Genomic DNA, 10,193 nt, shown 5'->3' with positions numbered 1-10,193 from the left:
GTTCTCACTTCTCAGCTGAGTAACTGAAGCTGAAGGAAACCCTCGATCACAACAGAAATGGCGGCAAATCATAGACTACATCTCCTCTTCACTTTGCTAATTTGTCTCAGCTTCTCTCTTGCACAGGTTATTCTTCAAATTTTTTTAAATTTTATTCCTTTTCAGTCTGTAACTGATTTTATTTAGAAATCGTCGATTTTGACCTTTTTTTTTTTTGCTGCTATGAGTATAATTTAAATTTGGGGGAAAACTTTTGTTCTTTTTAAATAAGTGTGTACAATTGTATATTCTGTTATGAGATATCCGTGGCAGTGTCTTCTTCGTTATCGTTCTGTTAATTTTATTGATTTCTCCTGCAGGCAAAGAAATCTCAGGAAAAATTGAAAGAAGTGACTCATAAGGTTTACTTTGACGTTGAGATTGATGGCAAACCGGCTGGTATGGATATTGGATATTTGAATATATTTTGCGATATAGTGTTTTCTCTCTTATTTTTGCTAGCCATCGTTCACTGGCTTTCTCTGATTCTATGATATTTATGTACATTGGATTTTCAAATCTATTTTGTAGAGTAGTGTTACATCTCATAGTTTTGCAAACCATCATGCCACATAAACATTGCGACTGTATTATGTCCATGTCAATCACCAGACAGCATAAATTAGGGACTGTATAAAGAATAGTTGAAGTGGTCTGCATCACACTAGATTTATTTGGGCATCTAGGTCTTTGTAGGCATATTTGGACTTAGTCAGAGAGTCTGCCACATAAGAAATCCTAGAAAGGAAGAGCACCAGAATGCTCTGATTTAGAAAAGATATAGCCAAGGAAGACAGGTGCTTAGGAAGTCATGAGTTTTGTCTATGAAGTCTGATTTATGGGAGGGGTAGAAGAGTAGAGAACACGTGAGTTTGACTGTATTTAGGATTTTGGTCTAGGTTGGTAGTGAAGTCTGTCTGTGATGGTGATAAAGAAACTAGAAAACAACTGTAGTTCGTAAGAATGAGAATGGGAATGGGAATGTGAGTAAGTTTCTTCTTGTTGTATGGGGACCATTCCCCCATAACCATGTCCATCGCACCCTTACACATTCATCATATCCATTCACCATTATATACACCAAACTACCACATGCCCTAGAAGTCAATTCATCATTGCACCACACATACATGATGTATGCTAGTAGATATCGGGTAGTTTATATTCAGATTCACACACTCATTTGTTTATACATATATTTTTTTTGCATTTATTAGTTTACTGTTGCCTTGACTAATACGAGAGGCATATGTTCTTAGGACGCATCACTATGGGTCTCTTTGGGAAAACTGTTCCTAAGACAGCAGGTATGATAAGCTTTGTGGGATTAATGTTCCCTGGGCATTTTTCAAATATTTGCTATATAACTGACTTTTGGTTATTTTGTCTCACAGAAAATTTTAGAGCTCTGTGCACAGGTACAGCACTTTTGTCTTCTTTTTCTTGTTTGTGCATGCCATGTTGATGTCGGTATCTCAAGTCTCAACTGGATGACCCATAGAGTCCCTGTTGATTTTAATTTTAGTTGGATAGCTTCATAACTGTGCAGTATCTTAGGCATGTAAGTTATTGACTATGCTCGAGTAAACTTAAAGAATCTGTTATCTCTAAGCCATTTTTGAGTGAGTTGCTGAATACTTCATGTGAGGGAAATCTTATTTTGTGTAAATTCAGGTGAGAAGGGGGTTGGAAAACTCGGGAAACCTCTGCATTACAAGGGAAGTACATTCCACAGGATTATACCCAGCTTCATGCTTCAAGGAGGCGACTTTACTCTAGGCGATGGAAGAGGTGGAGAATCAATCTACGGGGAGAAGTTTGCTGATGAAAACTTTAAGATCAAACACACAGGACCTGGTATGTATTGCTATTCTTTTGCTAATCTAATTGATGAAGAAAGTTTGAACTCGTTGTTATCCTACAACCGCCATTGTCTGTGTGCTTTACAGGACTCCTGTCGATGGCAAACGCTGGCCCTGACACTAATGGTTCCCAGTTCTTCATCACTACTGTGACAACCAGCTGGTAAGTTATACATAATCCGTGTTTTTTTCACAATCGCCTCATACTGTTTGACAAGGACACTTTAGTACCCAATACATTGAGTTTGTTTTCAAACCTAAGCTTGGCCCAACCTTCCGGTACTCATAAGTTGTGTTGGCAATTGGAAATCTTTGGAATGACTATTAGCTTTTATTTGAGTACAATTTCCACCTGGATTTACGGTTGCCAAGGATATTCAGTACGAAATACAATACACCCATCAGATCTGAAAGCTAAGTCCCAGTTCCAATTCTTGCAAATCAACAAGTTACTTGTTACCGTGTCTCAGGTTAGATGGCCGGCACGTCGTATTTGGAAAGGTGCTATCCGGGATGGATGTGGTGTACAAGATTGAAGCTGAAGGCAATCAGAGCGGCACACCCAAAAGCAAAGTGGTGATTGTCGATAGTGGTGAACTCCCAATGTGATCACTTTTTATGCATATTAGATGCACCAAGACTCAAAAGTTTTATGGTTTTAACTTGGAAATTTTGTGAGTTTTAATGCTGAAGTTATCGGGCAAACCTTCCCATTTCGAAAATAAATCTTGGATAGAAGAGCTTTTAATATGAATTTATGAAATTAACCCGATCCCTGCATTAGCGCACACACTTTTCTATTCTTCTTCTTCTAAAACTAAAACTTGGAGAAAAAATCTTTCCCTTTCCAAAAAGGAAAAAAAAAAGCTTTAAAAACATTGCTTTGCCCACACAACATTCATCAATTTGACCTTCCTTTTTCCTTAAAAACTAAAGTTGGTCAAAAACAAACCAAAGCTGGATCATATGTAGACATTATTGCAAAAATTGGGTAGGCCATATCGTAGCTCACCAACACAACACAACTGTAACAATCATCATCCAACGCAATTCAGTCAGCAACCATACTAAGTTTGTCAATAAAAAAGAGTATAGACTACATATTATTTCAATATTCCATTTCCTTCACGCCGCCGACGAACGGCAGCGGACAAGGTGGCGGAGAGACCAGAGTAGAGGCCGACGACTCTCGACATGTTATCATTGATCTCGCATATGAGAGCGACGTTTTTGGCCAGATTATCGGGAAGTTTGGAGCGGTGGTTGTCGTTGACCTGCTGAATCAGACGGCGGTTGCGATCGAGCACCGATTGAACCTCTCCGAAGCTCTTGCTTAGGGCTTCCCACGTCTCAACGTCGCACAAGTCGTCCTCGTCTTCTTCGTCGTCGGAGAATCGGTGGCTGGCGGCGGAGATGAGGAAATTGGAGGCGTCGTTCATTGCGGAGGAGGATCAAGGGACTGAGCTTTCATGGTTTGGTGGTATTTTGAGGTTCCATTGTATGAGCAAATATTCTAAGGATCCGTTGAATTAGGCGGTGAAAAGCCATGGCGGTTATTTATTTTATAATCATTTTTCTTTTTTACCAAAATAAGTACTCCAGTTTTTCTTATTTGCAGTCCTTATCCTCTCCTACTATTTATAAACAATTAAACACGACAACATTATAATATCATTCTCGTTTTAATTTATACTATTAGTATAAGAAACTAAAGTTTAATTTATTCTTCAATTTATTTTTTTAATTTATAGTTTTAGTATAAGAAACTAAAGTTTAATTTATTCATCAATTTATTTTTTTAAAGCATAAATAAAATCATAAATTGAACTTCATTTTTACATAAATTATAAAATTAATGATACTATTAATAATTTTTAAGATATTAGTATAATTTAATTATATATGGATAAAATGAATAAATTAATGTTCATATGGACTAAACAGACTTTATAATGGGTGATAAATTGTGCTTATGAAACTTTTCGAAATTATGACATATCATTGTTATTTTAATTAAAACTGATTAAGAGTGAAGGACAAAATGAAATTGACTGAAATTTACTGATTACCTTAACATGTGGGTGTAATACTTTGGTATCCATCATTTCCGCTTTGTTAAAAAATGTCAAAAATCATTTCCACATGATTCGACATTTTCGTTTTCATGAACCAGTCTAAAAAATGATAGCTTTAGCAAATTCTTTAATTGTTCAATTTTTTCATGCAGTCACGAGGGATAAACAGCAAATTTACAATATTTTATGACAAAATGACGGAATAATGGTAATGCATTAACACAAACATCACAATTAAAATTTTCCAAATATCACAAACCCCATGAGATAGTACACTCAAGTCAACAATCAGAGATTGAATAATAATATTCCTCAAATCAACAAATTTGTACAGAATAGCTACAATTAGTTTATTTGCAGCCCACATTAAACCAAACTAGAAAAACCTAATCTGGAACAGAGTTAGTTCTCTTCTCTAACATTGTACACCTAAATCTTCATAAGATATCAACATTCTTTGAGGACTTCTTCCAGAGATACAAGGAAGGAATGTCAAAATATAGAACTGGTGCTAACCTGCCTAGGTTAATCACCGTCGCTGCCTGAACCCGAGTCGAGGAAGCTGAAATCCGTCTGCCCCTCGAGCCTCACGAGCAGTGTTCCGCGGTTCTCCTCAGACCATTTAATACCCTCTTTCTGCAGAAGACCAATGACCTGCGCACACGATTGAACAAGGTCAAAAAAGAGTCCTTGTAGATGACATTCAAACATGCATGTCAAGTTGGAAGCTTGATTCGATCTTACCGAGGTTTTCAGCTTCGACTTGCCAACACCATGGCTGCCACATCCAGTGATAACCCTGAATACCTTCACAGCTGGAGAGTTGCATGATAAAGAAAAGAAGAGTAAGTGTTGGAAGCTAAGAATTTCCAAAGTGACAATTAATCTTAGTTTGAAGAGGTGGTGTGGAATCCTACATCGGACGTATGCTCCAAACAGAAGGTGGAGCTTCAGAACCTTCATTGCTTGCTTAATATGTTGTCCGTGCAGATCGATTGTTATCATGTTTTCTATGTTCTTGTTCCTGCAATTCGAGAAATAGGTGAAACGGACAAATCTACTAACAACACCAGTCTTTCTTCAACTGTCAATAAGCCCACCTTGCAGCGAATATATCTCGGCTAGCCTTCACATCTGCCTCTTGAGCCTTCTTGTTTTGCAACTTCCCCTGCATCCATCCATAGAGATCTCGTAAGCATTACTACGCACTGTAAAATTTAACCTGATATGTGGTGACACACACACTAAGGGAGTGTTATACACACGTAAATACATGTGCAGAGAGGCATCTAAAGAAGAGTATAGCATGCAGTAACTAAATCCAAAGCTTATAGAAGGCAAAGCACTATTTAAAGCCATTGCTCAGAGGATATGGTAACATCGAATGTGAAGGAAGGAATACACTGTCGGTTAGCTTCTTGGATAGAATAATAAATCAATAGCAACCCCGCAGACAAGCCCCCTTCTAAGCAAGTGTGTATACACACACCAGAAGAGAGCATATGAGCTAATCTTAAGGTAAAATACCTGCTCAGAAAGATAAGATGCATAGCCTCTCTCCCCACTTGAAAATGCTGTAACAGCCTGCAGCATAATAAGCCTTCTCAGATTTAAGGGATCTAATTTGAAAACCAATTACAGCCATGTAAAGAAACAGCAGTCATGACCTTTTGATAGTATGATTTCATTGAATCCCAGTGCTCATGCGCAGTTTCCCTGAGCACATGATATTCGTCTCCTTGAGCTACAAGTTTGAGAGAAGTTAATTTAAGTTTGGGTTAGAAATAACATAAAATTTCTCGTAAGAGCTTATAAATTAGGGGCGAGTGACAAGAGAACACACAAGGAACAAGTAAAAGTGATGCAGCAGAGAACAAAAATCATCAGCATTCACCAAAAACATTTACAAGAGAATCCCACCAGTAAACATTTCTATCAGTACCATGGATATGCTGCTGCTGTTGTTCATTTTCATCATTAGATCCTTGACCAAGGGATACCATTTTCTTAACAATATTTCTCCAGTTCATTTTGTTTGGTTCTTGTTCGGCTTCCTTCGGCGTGGGCATATTAAACAAGGATTGCAACACCTTCTGAGGAAGTTCTGCCTCCGAGACTACTTTCTCTGATTTGCGGCGGGACCCACTGGATTGAGGAAATTTTGGATTATCCCTGAGGCAATAAAAATGAGCGATCCAGTTAAGCATCCACAATCCAAGCATCCAATAAGGAGATCAACTTCAACATGCTGAAACTAGTAAGTATCTTAATAGTATAATGCGTTTCCATCACTTGAGATTTGAGAACATACAACTTTTGCATGTTTTCCATTCTCACAATATATAGTGCTCTTCAATTATCTCCAATGCAGGATTTTCCTTGATGGACAACCCTCTGAAACACAATATGTTCCCTTGTAAATTGATCCATGGGTCATTTACAGGAAAATGTGTCTCAGAATCAGATGGTAAACGAAAGTAAACAATGAACTTATTCAAGAGATATCATTGAACACAGAAATTACTCAAAAGTAAAATTTGACCCATGATAAATTAAGAATTTGAGGAAGTAGAATGATTATGAATTTGTTTTTCTTATAGAGAATGGTTAACACTTTTAGTCTATGAACTCTGCACTCCGAAGTTCCGGTCGAACAAATGAAACTAATAAAACCATTCAACTTGGAAGTATAGTAAGACATTGATCATGAAGAAACAGAACAACTCATTACCAGAACAGGTCTCCTGAAAGCCACACATTGTCAGGTTCAACAAATGCTGAACGATAAGTTGAGTCAGATGTTCCATCAATTACCTGCAACGCAACAGTCAATTATAACATTTTATTATTTCATCCAATTCCAACACTAAGTAATACACCTCAGTTGTTGTCATATTCTATACCGTTTCGACCTAATGTAAATTGTCATTGCATTATTATGTTACTACCTACTAGCAAAGTACATGAGCATGCTCAACAGAAGATGAGTGAATCCTAACGTAGACTGTAAAAGATAAAAGGCAATCATTTTAGCATACATTTTCACTTGATTCACTGCTAGTAGACTCGAAATAGCCAGCGGGTTGCTCATTTGAGGAAGCTGACAATTCAAGCAACGTGTCCAAAGCCTGACAAATATAAGGCATAAAAACCCAGATATGAAATGAACTTGGAGTTTAGCTACTACCCCGATACTTCAAAAGGAAAAGACACATAGCATAGTTATTTCAAAAAACAAAAGTTTTAGGCAAAGAAAGAAAGAGAACTAGTGTCATTCACCTTATCTAGGTCATATCCGCACTGACCTGCAAAAGTATAGATCAGTTTAGGATACAAAGAATCTAGAACTATCCAAAACACATACTCACTTAAGTACAACCTACAATCCTTATTCCCCCAAAAGAATCTATTTCTATTCAAATTCAAGTGTCATCCTCTTCTATTCTTCCACATTCAACATTTCCTAGACAAAAAAAAAAAAAATAGTACATCTCATGGCATCACATCCTCCTCTTAAAATCAAAGATACTTCATATAATTACCTAAATCCAACCCCAAACCAATCCTCCAAATTAGGAACAAAAAACAACAAATAGCAAAAAGGAAAGTGTTGACACATGATCACAAACAACTCACACAATACATCGCTAACTACAGCCAGGCTTAATTCACAGTCATCTCCAAGCATCGAGCAGAGGAACTGCTCAGCCTCCTTGCTCCAATTCTCATCGAGAAAACCGTTACTTTTCCAAGCCTCCCTTTTAGGCACAGACCTAACATAGTCCTTCCCCAGCATATTCGACACAGTTCCAGCAGTAGCAACAACTCTCTTCATCTTAGGCCTACTCTTCTGCTTAAGCTCCTCTTCACGGAAACCATTCCCCAAACCAAACATATCGGAAGCATTCGAGCTCGAGCTCGAGCACGAGCCCATTTCATAGCTCCCGTTAGAGCTCGAACACGTGGTGCTCTGATCCTCCATCACTGCAGCTTTTTCAGGGATCTCTGCAGCCCTAATCGGAGCTTCCCGCAAAGACATCGAAGCAAACGCTTCCACCGCATTTTTCACGGATTTCTGCCCATTTTCTCCAGATCTTTTAGCATGAGTTTCAGCATTTCCATTCCTAGCGGCTCTCGATTTCTTCTTCCTACTTGTCATCTTCCAGAAATATAGATATATAACCCTACATATACACACAAACTATCTACAAAATCATGATCCCTTCACAACAGAGGTGCCGTTTCACATTTTTACGGTACGATTACAAAAGCAAACGGCAAAACCCCTTAGAAGGCAGAAGGAAGGAAGGAATGGAATTAGGTCAACGTCCAAAAAGGAGGAAAGCAGAAATTGGGACGTTTGATCCAATCATAGCACGATAATTTACGCGCTATATTTGAGGAAACAGAGAATCTCGATGAGATAAAAGGAAGATAAACACGAAATTGCGAAAAGGATCGATGATGAAATCCCTAATTTGAAAAATTAGGGGTCAAAAACGGTAGCAAAAAGGGGGGCGATTTTAAAAATATTTTCCAGAAGAGAATATTAAAAGGTTGTTTTTTGGCCCAAAGATGCGCCTAAAAATTAGGGTAAAGATGTGATGTGTGGACTCAAATTGAATTTCATACTTCCAATTTTGCCCATGCTTATATTCATTTTTTTAAGGGATGACTGCTTTTAAAGTCACCAACTTTTCATGAATTCTGGTTTTTCCCACGAACTTTAAAAAGTTCGTGTAATGTCATGAACTTTATTGTCAGTTGCTATTTTCCCATGTCAGGTTTTCCGGTCTGATTCATACTGTTCGTTTCCTATTAAGACAATGTCCAAATTCTTTTATCTTACTATCGTTATTTTCGTCTTTGAAATAGCTTCCCGTGGGTACTTTGTACGCCTCAATCGGAACTCGGATGAAGAAGTTATGGCCATTTGATGAAGGCTGCGACCTTTGTGCGACCTTGTACTATCATAATGGCCATAACTTCTTGATCCGAGTTCCGATTGAGGCGTACAAGGTACCGACACGAAGCTATTTCAAAGACAAAGATAACGATAGTAAGATAAAAGAATTTGGACATTGTCTTAATAGGAAACGAACAGTTTGAATCAGACCGGAAAACTTGACATGGGAAAATAGCAACCAACAATAAAGTTCGTGGCATTACACGAACTTTTTAAAGTTCGTGGGAAAAACCGGAATTCATGGAAAGTTGGTGATTTTAAAAGCAATTACCCCTTTTTTTAATACTATTAATATTGTTTAGCAATTAGGATTTTCTGTTTCAAACTTAGAAGAAAATTATCAGGAATAAAATGTTAAAATGTCATTACTCAATAGTTCTACTACTAGTAATGACATATAATTACTTACTGTATTAAATAGAATTTGGATCATAAATCGATTTTTCTTTCTGTAAATGAGTAAATCTGATTAGCACCTAAACTTTATATTGAATACGGACTACGGAGTACTAGAATTTTTGCAATGACATAATCTCTGGATCATATAACATCTTTTCTCTCTGTAGATCTGATTAGCACCTAAATTTTATGTTCAGTATGTGCTCAAATAAATTATCGAAACATAGAGAAGTAGACCTTGCTGATTTGAAGACATACCTGATAAATATCATCAAATTCCAATCGGAACTTTTTCTTGAAAGGGCCAAATAATATTTCTACTACACGCGACTGGTGTTTATGGAGTTTGTTAGGCAGTTTCCCAATCAAATTAGTTTTCCTATCAATCCTCAAATTCCCTATACCGTTATATAAATTGGATTTATATTGAATTTATGAAAAAATTTAATTAACAAAAGGTAACTAGCCTTTAATATTTATCAGTTTTAACTCTTACTTTTACCATGTGGAGTAGTATATCACAACTTTTTCGATTTACCAAAAATATCTATCTTAATCTTTTTAAATCATCAGTTATATCATACTGTAATTTTTTAATATATAACCATTTATATTATGAAATTTCACTCCAAGGTTGAAATTGTTACATGACGTATCCAACTATTACTACTTACCTTTTTTTTTTGCCAAAATTACGTTGGAGTACACACAATAATATTAACTTTTTATATTGTTTTTTAGTTTTTAGATATAATTATTTATAAAATTGATTAAATTGATACGAATAAAAATATTGACGTAAATTTCATAAGTTGAAATAACTTGAATTAAACTAATACAATAAAAAAATTG

The 10,193-nt window shown here is 36.6% G+C and overlaps 2 protein-coding genes and 1 pseudogene across 2 annotated transcripts; 1 reads left to right on the top strand and 2 right to left on the bottom strand.

Annotated features, from left to right (window-relative positions):
* ROC7 (rotamase CYP 7) lies at nt 1–2,651 on the top strand. The gene is made up of 7 exons (XM_048090293.2): nt 1–126; nt 360–438; nt 1,299–1,346; nt 1,434–1,457; nt 1,714–1,896; nt 1,989–2,064; nt 2,372–2,651. Exons 1-7 carry the CDS (start codon nt 58–60, stop codon nt 2,508–2,510), a joined length of 618 nt encoding a protein of 205 aa, XP_047946250.1. The 5' UTR covers nt 1–57; the 3' UTR covers nt 2,511–2,651.
* A 272-nt stretch (nt 2,652–2,923) lies between these two features.
* LOC125200612 (protein EARLY FLOWERING 4 pseudogene) lies at nt 2,924–3,440 on the bottom strand (annotated as a pseudogene).
* Nucleotides 3,441–4,252: 812 nt separating this feature from the next.
* On the bottom strand, nt 4,253–8,520 carry LOC125201381 (smr (Small MutS Related) domain-containing protein). The gene is made up of 11 exons (XM_048099467.2): nt 7,613–8,520; nt 7,256–7,281; nt 7,015–7,104; nt 6,708–6,790; nt 5,919–6,148; nt 5,644–5,720; nt 5,504–5,560; nt 5,077–5,144; nt 4,894–5,000; nt 4,721–4,791; nt 4,253–4,630 (listed from the first exon to the last, which is right to left on the bottom strand). The coding sequence occupies exons 1-11, from the start codon at nt 8,133–8,135 to the stop codon at nt 4,502–4,504; spliced, it is 1,461 nt and encodes a 486-aa protein (XP_047955424.1). The 5' UTR covers nt 8,136–8,520; the 3' UTR covers nt 4,253–4,501.
* Between the last annotated feature and the right edge of the window lie 1,673 nt (nt 8,521–10,193).

This window comes from Salvia hispanica, chromosome 2 (genome assembly GCF_029641045.1).
Source record: "Salvia hispanica isolate PSC_SH4W2 chromosome 2, Shi_PSC_v1, whole genome shotgun sequence".
Taxonomy (NCBI): domain Eukaryota; kingdom Viridiplantae; phylum Streptophyta; class Magnoliopsida; order Lamiales; family Lamiaceae; genus Salvia; species Salvia hispanica.
This window is presented reverse-complemented; position numbering and strand designations above follow the sequence as displayed.

Bases quoted from the DNA above. Each gene is read 5' to 3' on its own strand.
- LOC125201381 (XM_048099467.2), bottom strand. From the start codon at position 8,135: ATGACAAGTAGGAAGAAGAAATCGAGAGCCGCTAGGAATGGAAATGCT. The intron at 5,721-5,918 runs GTACTGATAGAA...TCAAACTTGTAG, and splicing joins ACAGCAGCAGCATATCCATG to CTCAAGGAGACGAATATCAT. The intron at 4,792-4,893 runs GTAGGATTCCAC...GCAACTCTCCAG, and splicing joins GTTTGGAGCATACGTCCGAT to CTGTGAAGGTATTCAGGGTT.
- ROC7 (XM_048090293.2), top strand. From the start codon at position 58: ATGGCGGCAAATCATAGACTACATCTCCTCTTCACTTTGCTAATTTGT. The intron at 1,897-1,988 runs GTATGTATTGCT...TGTGCTTTACAG, and splicing joins GATCAAACACACAGGACCTG to GACTCCTGTCGATGGCAAAC. The intron at 2,065-2,371 runs GTAAGTTATACA...ACCGTGTCTCAG, and splicing joins ACTACTGTGACAACCAGCTG to GTTAGATGGCCGGCACGTCG.